Source organism: Macrobrachium nipponense, chromosome 3 (genome assembly GCF_015104395.2).
Source record: "Macrobrachium nipponense isolate FS-2020 chromosome 3, ASM1510439v2, whole genome shotgun sequence".
Lineage (NCBI taxonomy): Eukaryota > Metazoa > Arthropoda > Malacostraca > Decapoda > Palaemonidae > Macrobrachium > Macrobrachium nipponense.
Window position 1 is genome coordinate 124,533,818 of NC_087202.1, and position 17,423 is coordinate 124,551,240.

A 17,423-nucleotide genomic window follows, 5' to 3' on the forward strand; every position below is an offset into this window, starting at 1 on the left:
AACAATAACTTACCTGTAAAAATGATCAAGAGAATATGAACTGAAAAAATGCAAGAGATCAACAGCTGATTACAATAAATAAATTGGTAAACAGATTTACATTATACCAGAGCTCAGAATCATGAAGACATATTAATATCCAACCCCTATGAAACCATATTTACAAGGGATGCTCTACAATATACATTACACCAAACCATTAAGAAAATCACAGCTAATACTTTATATTCATAATTTTTCAAAATACTGCAAGTAGGGTTCATAACTTCCCCAATTCTTGCAATTTCCTACGTGTAACTTCAAGAAGCACCAACCCATGAGGTATAGTCACAAGCTGTAGCTTTTAATTTTAAGTCATTCCACATGATGGCTAGAAAATAATAACTTGTGTATAGCTCACACGCCGAACAAGAAACATAATGGAGGAGTACAAACCTGAGACCTGCATATATTTAAAAATTCATCTACTAATCTCCTACATAAGTATGCAAGTTCAAGTAAAATGGAATTGAGTATTTTAGGCAGTTTCTCAGCAAGAACGATATAAAATTATACCACTAGTGAGAATATCACTCAAAAGATTTTAAGAGATAGTTTGAAGCTCAAAAATGATCGTGAATCAGAATTTCATATACGTAATGTGATATCAAATACCAATGGACAAGGTCTTTCCAAAGTTTCTACATAACCATCATTGATAAATGCCATATGAATGAGGTTTTCACATTTGCCTACTTATTATCTTTATGTTTAACCAATTAATGCTGCATATTCCAGTAATACTTTAGACTACACAATACTTTTTAAAAGCACTATACAGAATGGCGATAATAAATAAAAGATACTGATGTACTGTACACTGTAGCTTAAAAAACAAAATTGGAAAATTACACTTCGAAAAAACTAAGTCCATTTTCAAATATTGCCTCGATACGCACATCAATCTGCGATGCATAGAACTTTTTAGCATATAGAATATTATATACAAGGCATACTTCCTAAACGCTACTGAAAAGAAAGATACATAGTATCAACAGTTACAACACACCAAATGTAATGTGGCTGCCATTAAAAAATTACTTGCACTGATAAATACCAATTGCAAATCCATGAATTTGTGACTATTTTCCTTAGTACTTAATTATTATTTCAAGTAAAGGTAAACTTTTACAAAGTATCTAGCTTGGTATAGTATTTACAGACACTTCAACGTTTGGTATTGTTATGACTAAATTCCTGAATTTTTTCCCCAAAGGTTTCATCAAAACATTTGAAAATTAAATACAGCAATTTCATTACTGTACTTTATATTAATTAATGCAATCTGGAACCACATTCTATTTTGGCTCCCTATTTGCCTGTACATATAATTTACTCAATTGTATTGCTCTCTCCCAAAGAATATTGTTAATATCATGTTCCACGTCAAAGATTAAATAAAATATTGGATGTATCCAAAAATTTTAAATACCACATCCTACTTATTTAAAGAAAAAATTTCTTCTACATGAAATTTTGAAACAATCATGCATGTCCATGCATGGAAGCCTTTTCTTTTAATTCATCAAATTACTCAGTCAGTAATAGGCAAAAGTAATGGCAAATAAGTTCTCTTTAACTCCAATAAAGGTGAAATCTTTTTTTAATTCTTTAAAGCATCACGAATAGGTTTTATGTACTATCCAAGAAAATTTTTATCATCATCTTGCAACGAGCATGATTATACAGACATTGTGTTAAATATATTTAAAACGAACTACTGCATATACTTCTGTAAACGAGGACTGACTGATAAGAAAGGCTCACATTTGCCATTTACAAAGTTGTGACATCACAGTGTTAAATTTCTTGACAAATTTTCTCCATACAAAATAAACCATAGCTGGAGCATTCACATAAAACCAACATAAGCACAAAATACTAATTATAAAATGACACCACAGATATAATAAGATGAACTTGGGAGCCTGTGTTTGCAAAAGTTATTTCAGTGCAATGCAAAAGTCATCCATTCAAAAATATAGTATTGACTGACATTAATGACTATCACCACTTTCCCTTGGCAACCAAGAATAATGAGCTGTGATACGTCACAGCTCAAATTACCATCAAAGATTCGAACTACTGGTGCTACTGAAGGAATCAAGATGTTCCCGAGATTTTGCCTTCTTGCTGTAAGGGGATTTTTTGCTGCCACTTTTGGCATGAATCCTTTCATCCATCTGCTTTATTGCACTATCCAATTCAGACTGAAAGATGAAAGAAAATTATTCATCAGTGTTTTTACAGAAATACAACACAATGTAGTTCTGTGATGACAGCCTCATCACATGAATCCTAAATAATAACCATTCAAACCCTAATTACCTGGATGTGACATAGAACAACTTATATGTTTTTATTGATCTTATTTCAGAAATACATTTGCTTTTTCAACTTACCAAACTGTATGTATACATAAGTTTGCAAAATTCCAGATGGGATGGATTCTTACTCAGGAAGAGAAGGGCGTGTTCAAGGCAATAAACAGCTTCTTCTTGTGAATTGGTAACCTGTAAAGCGAAGGAAGGATTGTTTCACCACAAATTATCTGAATTTGATTTTGAATTGATTTCCTGTAACAGTAAAGCACTAATGCATATTATATATACAGGTTTGTAAAGATACCTCATTAGGCTTTAAAGGCTTATACTGTGCCCATTAAGGTCTCAGTACAACCAATACTTTTCTCAATGTCCAGAAATTTTTATAAAATAGGCAAAAAAGCATTGGGTTCGAAAATAATGAGAAAAGATCAATGAAACTGATCATAGACTTAGTCAGCAAATAAATAAATGAATAAATACATCCTGGGAGTTTACCAATGGCTTTTAGTGAGCACCAGGTCCAGCTGCTCCAGCTAGCAGTAACAGAAACAAGGGCTCCTCTGTGGGATGGATGCCTGGCAGATGAACTTGGTTAAAACCCAATATGCAATAGCAAGGGTCACAGGCCTTAATAAGAAAGGAACTGCACGTTAGAAGGGCGTTATTCTTCTGTGTCTAGTCAGTGAATTTACCTTGGATTTTGACATATGAATACACAAAACAAAATGCCAAATTTGTAACTAATTTGTATTTTTCATAACTAACAAACCTGAGGTCTTAACATTAGGATAGACTTACTTATTGGAGGGAGGTAAGTCTCTACAACTGACTGGGAGTTTGCCACCTTATCCATTTCCGAATATATTAGGGAAATTCTAAGTGAATGGACAATGAACCTAGAACCAAAGATATAAGCGAATCTATTGGTTTCCCTCACTGGGTGTTGATACCATTCTATGGTTTACTCTTGTCCCTTGCAACTGGATCCACCTTCACCCCTCTTTTCCCTATTATCCAGAGGGGTGTGTTGCTACTGAAAAGTATATCATAACCTAAGATAGCTTCACAGTATGGCTGACCACCTCACTTGCATCTAGTCCGTTCCAGCATATGACGGTACCCTCCTTCATATTGCCCGTATTTAATGGAGTAGGAAGAAAGTAGTAAAGAAAAAAGACCAGTCATCCCATTCATTCTACTTTCATACCTTCATCTTAGACTAGACGCAAACTGACCCACTAAGGGTACTGGATGAGCTATATCACTTGTTGGGCCGCCACCACTGGACCCAAGGAAAAAGTGTCCAAAGATCTATGGGCAACATCTTTCAAATAAAATGAGGTGAAAGTTGTTTGGCGTTTCCACACACCAGCTTTCAGAATTCTCTCCACAGACATGTTGACAAAGCTGCAGGAGGGTCGCCCTGTCCCTGAGTAATTTCTCTCTGGACTTTGCTATCACCAGCCAATTGTCCAGATATCTTATTAGCCTGATCCCCTGAGCATGCGCCCACGTCGACATGAGAGTGAACACACTTGTAAAAACTTGAGGAGACGTTGTCAATCCGAAGCACAGGACCTTGAATTCGAAAGCTTTCCATGCAAGACTGAAGCGGAGAAATTTCCTTGAAGACTGATGGACTGGTATCTGAAAGTATGCATCCTTCAGATCGACTGTCAGCATAAAGTCCCCGATCCTGACTGCTTGTAGAACCGTTTTTGGAGTTTCCATTTTGAAACTGGTTTTCCTTATAAACAGATTCAGAGTTGACAGGTCTATTACTGTCCTCCACTCCCCGTTGGCTTTGGGTACCAGGAAAATCCTGCCGTAGAAGCCTTTCGACGGACTGCATACTTGTTCCACAGCTCCTTTTTCCGTCATCTTCTTCACTTCGTCTTGCAGAATAATGGCCTTCTGAGATTCGTGAGCATAAGCGAAGTGGGGTAATGGCTGATCTGTCAGGGACGGGGTTACCTCGAACAGGATCAAATACCCGATCCTGAGAACATCCACCACCCACTGCTCTGCCCCTAGTTCCTGCCACACCTTCCAGTGATTTGCCAGGCAACTCCCCACTGGTGTGGCCGAGTGATGAGAGGCGCCCATCCTATCTTCTTGAGCCTCTCCCTCTTCCCCTACTGCCCCTCCCTCTGTTGTTTCTATTGTGAAAGGGCCGATGAGTTAGCCTCTTTGGGGAAGAGGGTCTTGTGGCTCTATTAGGGATGTTATGTCTCACTGTCTTCTTCCGAGACATTTGCTGCTGTCTCCCCTCCAAAGGAGTAGCTTGACTGTTAGACGTTTTCCTAACTGCCTGCTGCACCAACCTATCGTTAGTGTCCATCCTTCTTCTATATATTGCCTCTTCCAGTATGACCTCTGGCAACAGCAGTTGCGATTCCAAGATATCCCCATTCCTCATCGCTAACAGGGAATCCAAATCAACAGTGCGGCTTAGTCTAGCCAACGTTGCATCTCTCCTCATTAGCAGGATATTTGCCCAAACATTGGCACTTAAGTTTGTCAGGTACGCAATCGCCTTGGAACCTGACTGTAGTAATCTAATGAATAACGATTCATCCACTACCTTTCTTGTCACTTCCGAGGATGCAATCTTCGCCACTGCTGTATACCAAAGATCTAACCAAGAAGCAGTCTGAAAGACAGAAGAAGCTGTTGCTTCTAACGTAGCATAAGTCATCGAAGGGCACTCCTTTTTAACCTGATCCAAGGTTAATCCAGGCCTTAATCTTACAACATTAGGGTTCACCTGTCTAGACAGCAAAGGGACCTTCGGTGTCGTATAATATTTCCTTTGCTTCATCATTGGAGGAGGAATAAATTTAAATGATCTATTAGATCTTAAGGAATTATCCCTTCCTGCAATCTTTGCGTTTACGTTTAGTAAGACAGAATCCGCATGACTCAAACAAGGCAATTCATACGACACCTTGGTATCCCTTTTTAATCCAAATACCATGTCAATTCCAGGAGGAAGCATACTGGCCGGTGTTTCTGTCTTCTCCGAAAGGTTATTGAATTGACGAATCAAATCAATCACCTCTGCATACGAGGCCAGAAACTCTTGGTTTTCTCCTTCCTCCGGCTCTAGCGTACTGTTCTCCGTCACAGGGGATGTTGTCTCACCCCTATCTTCTGACAAACGACCTGGAATTCCACGGCCGCCTGCCCCTATGGCTGCGGTCTCTTTGATCTTTGCTGGCTGCCGTTGGCTCGATCCCGAATAGTCAGCAGGGGAACGAGAAGGCCTCACTCTTTCTCTGCTCATGGATCTAGAGCGAGAATCTCGTTTAGATCTCCAAGATGAAGGCTCCCTTGAAACAGATATAACTTCATCTCTATTAGTATTGGTATTGTTTTCGAGCGTCATAGAACTCGGCCTCGACCTTCCATCCAGACGGACACTGCCTTCCACGAACGTATCCGACGAGGTTGCCAACTCCCTATTTTTCGTACTTTTAATAGGAGCCTTATCATCCTTTGCGAGTATTTTGAATGCCCTTACAGGCGAAACTGGGACCTGCATTCTATCCTCTGCTGCACCTTTCGCCGCCAACGTCGATTTTACCAGCGGTATCGTAGTCTTTGTAATTCAAACTGGCAACTCCGCATCGGCCGCTAGTCCATCGGCCATCGCCTCTCTCGCTTGTTCGTCTTGCAAACAGCTTCGTCTGCTAGCTTTGTGCTTACTAGCCACTGACTTCCCGACCTTCCTGCTGCCTGGGATATGACAGTCCTGGTCTGAAGATGAAGAAGAATTCACTCTTCTCCTCTTAGCCCGAGGATCAGTCGCGAAATCCCGAATCCTCCACCGCTTGACTGGCGCTCGCCGTGACGTCATCGGACTTAGCGATGACGCCGAACTAGAGGAAGAAGATGAAGAAGGCGAATCACACCTTTTCTTTTTGTCTCTCTTATCCATTCTCTTCTCTATATCCTGTAATTTCTGCTTTACAGTTTGTATTGCCGAGTCAGAAGGCGTATTTGAGTCTGGGTGCAGACGCCTGCCATATCGGTGTGTGACGTATGTTGTGATGTCACCAATCTCGTAGGGAGAGACTGTGCGGCTTCTGCTGGCAACCGCACGTTTGCTGCCAAACTACCTCCCACGTTCTGCATCGCTGAAAACATCGAATTTGATGGCGTAGCCGCAGCATTATTTCCCATAAATTGCAAGCCAGGGGGATGAGGAACATTCAGCACTGCTGGACCCTGTTGGAACCGTGACGCCATATAATGCGCAAGCAAACCTTCTACGGTTGGTATGCCTGGTAGGCCTAGCGCTGACCACGTACCGTCCAGCCTATGCGCTTCGGGAGCTGGCGTCTGGAACAAGGATGGCGATGCTCCCCCTCTACCTGCTGGGAACGAAGGAGCGTGCATATTATTCATAAAATTACCCAAGACCCCTCCTGACGTTTCCGGTAATGAATCGCTAGGAGAAACCGAAGGGGTATGGGACAAATCAAGAGCAGGTGGAGAAACATATGGAGCAGTCTGGTATATTGCCAATACAAAAGAAGCCGGTAAGGTTTGGTCATCCAAAGATGGCATCACCACCTTCCTTTTGTATTGGCCTTTCTCATAGAACTTTTTCCACTGTTCCACCGACCAACCGCGACAAACAGAACATGGATTAGTAATCGTACATACGTTTTCCCTGCACCTACTACACGTTGGATGAGGATCCGTCGACACCGAAGTTAGAAATCTAGAACATGGAAAGCCACTGACTCCTGGGCATTTCCTTTGTCTCCTCTTTGAAACGGCAGACGATCCCGATGTTGAGGCAAAAATCTCCATCATACCACTTATACACTCTTACCGATCACACTCACACTGAGCACACTCGGAGAAAGAAAAAGTAATAAGAAATGAAAATGAAATGGATAAAAACCGGCAAACTGAAAACCAGCTTTGAATCAGATAGACAGTAAACACGTCTTATCTTAAAGGCAGTAGGAAAATAACTGGTGGGTCACAGGTCGCCGTGGGCATTTTGGGTATACATGCCCCGTGACCTGGTATAGATGCCAATAGTCCCTGGATCTCACAAGTGTAATTTTAATTCTATCGGTTTCCAGCTTGGCGCTAGTAAATATACCAAATTTGTAACTAATTTGTATTTTTCATAACTAACAAACCTGAGGTCTTAACATTAGGATTTACTAGCGCCAAGCTGGAAACCGGTAGAATTAAAATTACACTTGTGAGATCCAGGGACTAATGGCATCTATACCAGGTCACGGGGCATGTATACCCAGAATGCCCACGGCTACCTGTGACCCATCAGTTATATTTCTAACCCAGTTTAGACTGCTAGAGGGGTGGTTCGAGGTGGGCCTTTAAACTGTTAAGACCTCAGGTTTGTTAGTTATGAAAAAATACAAATTAGTTACCAAATTTGGTATTTGTTCATACACGAAACAAACCTTCGGTACTTAACATTAGGATAGACTTACTATTGGAGGGAGGTAAGTCTCTACAACTGACTGGGAGTTTGCCACCTTATCCATTTCCGAATATATAGGGAAATTCTAAGAGAATGGACAATGAACCTAGGACCAAAGATATAAGCGGATCTATTGGTTTTCTCCACTGGGTGTAGATACCATTCTACTGTTTACTCTTGTCCCTTGCAACTGGATCCCACCTTCACCCCTCTTTGTTTTTCCCTATTATCCAGAGGGGTGAGTTGGCTACTGAAAAGTATATCATCAGCTAAGATAGCTTCACAGTATGGCTGACCATCTCACCTGCATCTAGTCAGTTCCAGCACATGACGGTACTCTCCTTCATATTGCCCGTAGTTAAAGGAGTAGGAAGAAAGTAGTAAAGAAAAAAGACCAGTCATCCCATTCATTCTACTTTCATACCTTCATCTTAGATTAGACGCAAACTGACCCGCCAGGGGCACTGGATGAACTATATCACTTGTTGGGCCGCCACCACTGGACCCAAGGAAAAGGGTGTCCTAAGGATCTATGGGCAACATTCGTTTCAAATAAAATGAGGTGAAAGTTGTTTGGCGCTTCCACACACCAGCTTTCAGAATTTTATCCACAGACATGTTCTTCTTAAATGCCAGGGAAGCACTCACACCCCTGATGTCATGAGCTCTAGCTCCCACCTGGCTATCTGACCCTCTGTCTTCTGCCGTATAAGCATCTCTGATCGTCTCCCTTAGCCAAAATGATATTGTATTCTTGGACACTTCCTTCTTGTTCCTTTGTCCTGTACTTACGAACAACCCTCTGGCACCCACCCCGGCCTGAGTGCCTGTTCTCTTTAAGTACTCCCTTAGTGCCCTGACGGGGCACAGGAGCATCTCAGCTTGTCGTTGTCTACAAAGTCTGCCAAGGAAGGTATGGTAAAGGAGTCGAATCTGCCGTCTACTATTGTTGGATTTTGGGTCTTGGCCACGAATTCTGGACAAACTCACATACCATTGATCTCCAACCTCTCGAGTGCTTTATGAGATATGAGAGGCCATGTAGCTCCCCCACCCTTTTGGTTGAAGCCAGGGCCAATAAGAAGACTGTCTTCAGGGTCAGGCTCCTATCCGTGGACTGCCTTAGTGGTTCGTAGGGGGGTTTTGTCAGACTACTCAGTACCTTGGTCAGATCCCAATCTGGGGTTTTAGTCTGCTTTGGTGGGCATGACTGTTCAAAGCTCCTCATCAGCATGGCCAACTCCCATGAAGACGATATGTCACTCCTTTCATTCATAAGACTGAGGCTAGAGCCGCACTGTACCCCTTCACTGCAGATACCGACATATGTTTTTCTGTTCTGAGATATATCAGAAAGTCTGCTAACTGCTGAATAGTGGTACCGAGTGGAGACACGTTCCCTCTACGACACCAATCACAGTATGCTGACCACTTTCCTTGGTATACTGTCGCATATGAACTTGATATTAGCTGCCATTGAGTTGCTGCTTTCTGCGAGAAACCCTCGCTCTCGGAGATACTTGACAGTCTCCACCTGTGAAGCGATAAGGGACCTTCACAATGCAACCGACTGGTGGTACCTCTCCACGTGAGGCTGACACAGAAGGTTGCTCCATGGAGGTAACTCTCTTGGCACATCTACTAGGAGTTCCCGTAGGTCTGGAAACCACTCTGCTTTCGGCCATAACGGAGCTACCAGGGTCATCTTGAGGTTCTGAGACCGCATTACCCTGTTCAGAACCTGACGGATAGACAAAATGGAGGAAATGCGCATACGTCCAGATTGTCCCCAGGGGTGTTTGTAGCGCATCTTCTGCTACTGCCTCTGCGTCCGGGACTACTGAACAATACACTTCCAACTTTTGTTGTACCTGGTTGCGAATAGGTCTATGATCGGTCCTTCCCACAACATGAGCATCCTGTCCACTACCTGTTGGTGTAGTGGGACCACTCCGTTCCCAGAATCTGATCCCTGCGGCTCAACTTGTCGGCCACTATGTTTCTTTTTCCCGGAATATACCTGCCTTGATGTCTACCAGGTTCTCTATAGCCCACTGGTGAAGTTGAACTGTCATCACTGTAACTGCCGAGAAACTAGGCCTCCTTGCTTGTTTATATAAGCTACTACTGTGGTGTCTGACATCAATACCACTGAGTGTCCCTTTACTCTCTCCCGGAATTCTTGTAGAGCCAGAAAAGCTGCTTTCAACTCCAGCACGTTTATATGGAGTTCTCTGTCCTTGCAACTCCATTTTGCTGACACCATCAACTCCTCCATATGGCTCCCCAGCCTTCTAGTGACGCATCCGAGAAACAGCAAGAGGTCTGGGGAGGATTGTTGAAGGGGGACACCCACTGTCAGATTGTCGTCGTTCACCCACCACAGCAAGTCTTTCCTCACTTCTGCCGACAGGGAATTTGCTCGTACGGGTGATCTACTGTTGGTGACCAAAACTCCTTCATCCTCCATTGTAGGGACCGAAGGTGTAGCCTTCCTTGTGGTACTAGCTTCTCCAGGGAGGTTAGGATTCCCAGCACCACCTGCCACTGTCTTGCTGGCTGTGCCTGCTTTCCCAGAAAGGCATTCACCACTTGTTTGCATTTCCCTACTCTTAGGTCTGTCGGGAATACTTTGGCTTGTGTTGTGTCTATCACCATTCCCAGATATTCCAAACGTTGACTTGGATCCAACTGCGACTTCTCCTGATCACCACAATACCTAGGCTGTGACAAAGCTGCAGGAGGGCCGCCCTGTCCCTGAGTAATTCTCCCTGGACTTTGCTATCACCAGCCAATCGTCCAGATATCTTATTAGCCTGATCCCCGCGAGCATGCGCCCACGCCGACACGAGGGTGAACACTCTTGTAAATAAAAACTTGAGGAGACGTTGTCAATCCGAAGCACAGGACCTTGAATTCGAAAGCTTTCCCTGCAAGACTGAAGCGGAGAAATTTCCTTGAAGACCGAATGGACTGGTATCTGAAAGTATGCGTCCTTTAGAATCGACTGTCAGCATAAAGTCTCCGATTCTGACTGCTTGTAGAACCATTTTCGGAGTTTCCATCTTGAAGAAACTGGTTTTCCTTATAAACAGATTCAGCGTTGACAGGTCTATTACTGTCCTCCACTCCCCGTTGGCTTTGGGTATCAGGAAAATTCTGCTGTAGAAGCCTTTTGTCGGACTGCATACTTGTTGCACAGCTCCTTTTTTCCATCATCTTTCTTCACTTCATCCTGCAGAATAGTGGCCTTCTGAGATTTGTGGGCATAAGTGACGTGGGTAATGGTTGATCTGTCAGGGGCGGGGTTACCTCGAACGGAATCAAATACCCGATCCTGAGAACATCCACCACCCACTGCTCTGCCCCTAGTTCCTGCCACACCTTCCAGTGATTTGCCAGGCAACCCCCCACTGGTGTGGCCGAGTGATGGGAGGCGCCCATCCTATCTTCTTGAGCCTCTCCCTCTTCCCCTATTGCCCCTTCCTCTGTTGTTTCTATTGTGAAAGGGCCGATGAGTTATCCTCTTTGGGGAAGAGGGTCTTGTGACTCTATTAGGGATGCTATGTCTCACTGTCTTCTTCCGAGACATCTGCTGTTGTCTTCCCTCCAAAGGAGTAGTTTGACTGTTAGACGTTTTCCTAACTGCCTGTTGCACCAACCTATCGTTAGTGTCCATCCTTCTTCTATCTATCGCCTCTTCCAGTATGACCTCTGGCAACAGCAGTTGCGATTCCAAGATATCCCCATTCCTCATTGCTAACAGGGAATCCAAATCCACATTGCGGCTTAGTCATTAGCAGGATATTTGCCCAAACATTGGCACTTACGTTTGTCAGGTACGCAATCGCCTTGGAACCTGACTGTAGTAATCTAATGAACAATATTTCATCCACTACTTTCCTTGTTGCTTCCGAGGATGCAATTTTCGCCACTGCTGTTGACTAAAGGTCTAACCAGGAAGCAGCCTGAAAGACAGAGGAAGCTGTTGCTTCTAACGTAGCAGCCTCTTGGTACGTCATTGAAGGGCACTCCATTTTAACCTGATCCAAGGTTAATCCAGGCCTTAACCTTACAACATTAGGGTTCATTTGTCTAGACAGCAAAGGGACCTTCGGTGTCGTATAATATTTCCTTTGCTTTATCATTGGAGGGGGAATAAATTTAAATGATTTATTAGATCTTAAGGAATTATCCCTCCCTGCAATCTTTGCGTTTACGTGTTGCAAGACCGATTCCGCATGACTCAAACAAGGCAATTCATACGACACCTTGGTATCCTCTTTAGTCCAACGCCATGTCAATTCCAGGAGGAAGCATACTGGCCGGTGTTTCTGTCTTCTCCGAAAGGCTATTGAATTGACGAATCAAATCAATAACCTCTGCATACGAGGCCAGAAACTCTTGGTTTTCTCCTTCTCCGGCTCTAGTGTACCACTCTCCGTCACAAGGGATGTTGTCTCGCCTCTATCTTCTGACAGACGGCCAGGAATTCCACGGCCGCCTGCCCCTACGGCCGCGGTCTCTTTGATCTTTGTTGGCCGCTGTTGGCTCGATCCCGGATAGTCAGCAGGGGAACGAGAACGTCTCACTCTTTCTCTGCTCACGGATCTAGAGCGAGAATCTCGTCTAGATCTCCAAGATGAAGGCTCCCTTAAGACAGAGATAAGTTCGTCTCTATTAGCATTGGCATCGTTTTCGAGCGTCGGCGAGCCCGGCCTCGACCTTCTATCCAGACGGGACACTGCCTTCCACGAACGTATCCGCCGAGGTTGCCAACTCTCTATTTTTTCGTACTTTTAATAGGAGCCTTATCGTCCTTCGTACGTATTTTGAATGGCCTTACGGGCGAAACTGGGACCTGCATTCCATCCTCTGCTGCACCTTTCGCCGCCAACGTCGATTTTACCAGAGTATCGCAGTTTTTGCGATCCGAACTGGCAACTCCGCCTCGGCCGTTTTAACTCGCCGGCCATCACCTCTCTCGCTTGTTCGGATTCTTGCGAACGGCTTCGTCTGCCAAAGCCTTGTGCTTAATAGCCACTGATTTTCCGACCTTCTTGCTGACTTGGAAATGACAGTCTTGGTCCGAAGAAGAGGAAGAATTGATTCTTCTCCTCTTAGCCCGAGGATCCCCAGGAACTCCCGAATCCTCCTCCAACGCTTGACTGGCGCTCGCCGTGACGTTATCGGACTTAGCGATGACGCCGAACTAGAGGAAGAAGACGAAGAAGGCGAATCACACTTTTTCTTTTTGTCTCTCTTATTCATTCTCTTCTCTATATCCTGTAATTTCTGCATTACAGTTTGCCATTGACGGGTCAGAAGGCGTATTAGCGTCTGGGTGCAGCGAAAAAGGCCGAGAATCGGTCTGTGACGTCATCACGCCTGCCATAATCAGAGTGTGACGTATGGTGTGGACGTCATCCCGCCTCTCGTAGGGAGAGACTGAGAGGTTTCTGCTGGCAACCGCACGTTTGCTGCCAAACTACCTCCCACGTTCTGCATCGCTGTAAATACTGAGTGGGATGGTGAAGCCTCGGCATTAATTCCCATAAATTGCAAGCCCGGGGGATGAAACAAACATTCAGCGCTGCCGGACCCTGCTGGAACCGTGACGTCATAATGCGCAAGCAGACCATCCAAGGTTGGTACGCCTGGTAGGCCTAGCGCTGACCACGTACCATCTAACCTATGCGCTTGAGTAGCAGGAGCCTGGAACAAAGATGGCGGGTCTCCCCCTCTACTTGCTGGGAACAAAGGAGAGTGCAAATTATTCATAAAATTACCCAGGCCCCCCCCCCTGACGTTTCTGATACAGAACCGCTAGGAGAAACCGAAGGGGTATGAGACAATTCAAAAGCAGGTGGAGAAACATATGGAGCAGCCTGGTTTATTACCGATACAAAAGAAGCCGGTAAGTTTGTCATCCAAAGATGGCGTCACCCCTTCCTTTTGTATTGGCTTTTCCCATAGAACTTCTTCCACTGTTCCACCGACCACCACGACAAACAGAACACGGATTAGTAACCGTACATACGTTTTCCCTGCACCTACTACACGTTGGATGAGGATCCGTCGAGCACCGAAGTTAGGAACCTAAGAACATGGAAAGCCACTGACTCCTGGGAATTTCCTTGTCTCCTCTTCGAAACGGTAGACGATCCCGATGTTGAGGCAAAATTCTCCATCATACCACGTATACACTCTTACCACACACTGATCACACTTGGAGAAAGAAAAGGAATGAAAAAATAAAAAAATGAAATGGATATAAAGAACGGGCAAACTGAAAACCGGCTTTAAATGAGATAGACAGTAACACGTCTTATCTTAAAGGCGGTAGGAAAATAACTGATGGGTCACAGGTAGCCATGGGCATTCTGGGTATACATGCCCCGTGACCTGGTATAGATGCCATTAGTCCCTGGATCTCACAAGTGTAATTTTAATTCTACCGGTTTCCAGCTTGGCGCTAGTAAATCCTAATGTTAAGACCGAAGGTTTGTTTCGTGTATGAACAACTTAATGTTAAGACCGAAGGTTTGTTCCGTATATGAACAAATTTATAAATGAGACCCAGTTCCAGGCACATTAATATGAAAGAAATTTACGTATATTGACCAAACTCCCTTCGGAAGACAAATCACATCAGGAAGTTACTCGACAGATGTAGTGCCAAAGAAAATGCAGTAATCAGAAATAAAGAGAAGATTCTCTACAAGATTAATGTAGTTGACGCAGCAATCACCTTCAACAGTACATGTCTGAAAGTGTCTCTTGCCAGAAGAAGAAGAAGAAGAAGAAGAAGAAGAAGAAGAAGAAGATCAACAACAACAACAACAACATCCTGCCTCTTGAAGAAAAAACCACACTACTAAACTTTGCTACACTGAAGAAACTTTCTTGAGAGGCACAATACAAACTACAACTGAGCAAACTTATCAAGTATCTTAATCTTGCAGTTGAACTAGATCGCTTTCTTTCTTTTAATCTTCTGCTAAAAACCCTTGTAAACAGTCAGCACACTATGAACCCAATAGGGCTACAAGGGAAAAATCACCTGCAAAGGGATACAATTTAAAGGAAAACGCAGTTAATAATTAAATATAAAGGAACTGAAAATAAAACTGATAGAACTAAGAATGCACACCTAATCCAATGTAACCGCAACATAAATAAAATCTTAATGTATGATTGTAGAGATACTGATTCAATATACAGTAGAGCCTCAGTTCTCGACGATAATTCGTTCCAGAAGGAGCGTCGAAATTCGATTATTTCGAGAACTGAATCAAGTTTTCCCATATGAAATAACTGAAAATGGATTAATCCGTTCTTGACCATCAGTTTATTACCTAACCTTGCCTTGTTTTTATACAATACATTACATGTAAATTACAACTAAAGTTAAAAGTTAAATAAATATCATGTTAAACGTATATTTATAATTTTAAATGTGTAATATACAGTATAAAAGAAAACTACCCTGTGTCCAACTGATTGTTGACCAAGCTCCATAGGCTACCTAGGTAAATAGTAAGTAGAACGTAGTGTAGTGGGTAGGCATAAAACGTGTTGCTAACATAATAAAAGCATTGAAAAGCAAGTCTAATTATTACAGTAAATTAATAAACTATTAAAATTAAAACCCAATCTATATTTATCAAAAACTTGCAAAAATTTGCTACAGTAAGTCGGCATTTAAGGATGTAAACAAACCATAGCGCAGCCCTGGTGGTTTATATCGGGACTATGGTAGTAAAGAAACCATATCTCGCTATAAGCCTAGAAACATTTACATTCGATATTAATTTATGGTAAATCTTTTACGGAGTCGACTGCAATACTGTATACAAAATTGCTTGAAAATTATCTTTCAGTAAATGTAATGTTATGATACTAAACGATTTTGTTTCATAAATGTCCTTATAAAAAAAGGTGCGTCTTTTACGGCAAATTGTCCAATATCAGGGCTGGTTTCAAGCTATTGGACTTTGACAATTATTATGGTACTGCATGGTACATATATACGTACACATAAGTAAAAGAATCTTCTTAATGTCTTTAATTACTATACCATTACGTACCAGCATCTCTTGAGTTTAATATCAAGCTAACCTCTTTTTTTTTTTTTTTTCTTCTTCTTCTTTTTACACGAAGCATACAGATTGCGTTCGTTACCGCGCACGCGTTGCATATGTAAACTGTGTCACTACCAGACCTCATACGTAAACATTGACGTCTTTTTACAGTAGACATAAAAGAATCTTCTTAATTTCTATAATTATTCTATACCATAGCGGCTTCTCTGATTAAGCTAAGGCTAACCTCCTCTTTACCAGCAAGCTTAACAAAGATTAAGATTGCGTTTGCTACCGAACGGCATACGTTACGTATGTGACAGTGGTTTCACTACCAAATCTCACACGTAAACAATGACGTATTTTTACAGTAGACATAAAAGAATCTACTTAATTTCTATAATTAATGTATACCGTAGCGGATTCTGAGTTAACCTAAGGCTAACCTCTTCTTTACCGGCACGCTTAAAAAGCTTAGATTGCGTTGCTACCGAACCGAACATGTTACGTATGTAACTGGTTTTCACTACCAAATCTTACACGTAAACATTAACGTATTACAGTACGACATAAAAGATTCTTCTTAATTTCTTGATTACTACGCACTTAATATGGCATAGTAGCTTCTCTGATATAAACTATGACTAACTTCTTCTTTACCGGAAAGCTTAACCAAAGCTTAAAGATTGCATTCGCTACCGACCGCACATGTAACCTACGTACGTAACATTGCCTTCACTCCAAACCTAACACTTAAATACGTATTGCATTTGCTACTGAAACGCGCGTCTCAAGTGTGAGCATGGTTTTAGAATATGTCTACGTTGATACCACCGAAAAAGCAAACGAAATGCGCGCAAGGTGTACAAGACACGACACATGTTTGAATGTTTGTAAACATTAGTTGCGACTTTAAACAATGCTGAGTCACTGAGTGGCGTCACCAATGTTGCCAACCGTTTTGCTAAATTATGCTAGTTGGTCCAAGCAAGAATTTATGACAAATATGGTGCAATTTTGTGCCAGAATTATGCTATTAATCTATCATTATCTCATTTCTCTAATACATTTGAGCTAAAACAACGATGTAATGGAAATTTAAAAACATTTATATATTAGGTGAAATGATAAAAAGTGACGAACAGACAATATTATAACCAATAATTTGATGATGTTAGGAAACTCGTAATAAAACACCATTTTTCTTTAATAGATCACATACGCAATCACTAGTACACTATTTGATATGCAATCACTATTATACTATTTGACAAATGTGTGAAGATCACACATACAAACGTGAAGAAAAACAACAAGTTTTACTTATTACTGCATCATTATCATGCCACTCAGAACCATTTTTCTTAACAGGTCACATAAAACAATTAATAAATACTTGAAAATGTGTGAAAATTTACTTCAAATATAACATTTTGTTATTTACTGATATTTCCTGAAAAATTAAAACTAAAAAAAAAGGTAAACAAACAAACCAGTCTCTAC

General features: G+C 42.2%; 1 protein-coding gene across 1 annotated transcript in view; it reads right to left on the bottom strand.

Moving 5' to 3' along the window:
* Positions 1-913: 913 nt before the first annotated feature.
* The window catches only part of LOC135222278 (protein Jumonji-like), a 29,661-nt gene continuing 13,151 nt past the window's right edge, over positions 914-17,423 (bottom strand). Inside the window, exons 6-7 of the mRNA XM_064260386.1 lie at positions 2,442-2,552; positions 914-2,249 (exon numbers count right to left, since the gene is read on the bottom strand). Coding sequence (XP_064116456.1) covers positions 2,109-2,249; positions 2,442-2,552 — 252 coding nt within the window. The 3' untranslated portion in view covers positions 914-2,108. The remainder of the gene's footprint in view (positions 2,250-2,441; positions 2,553-17,423) is intronic.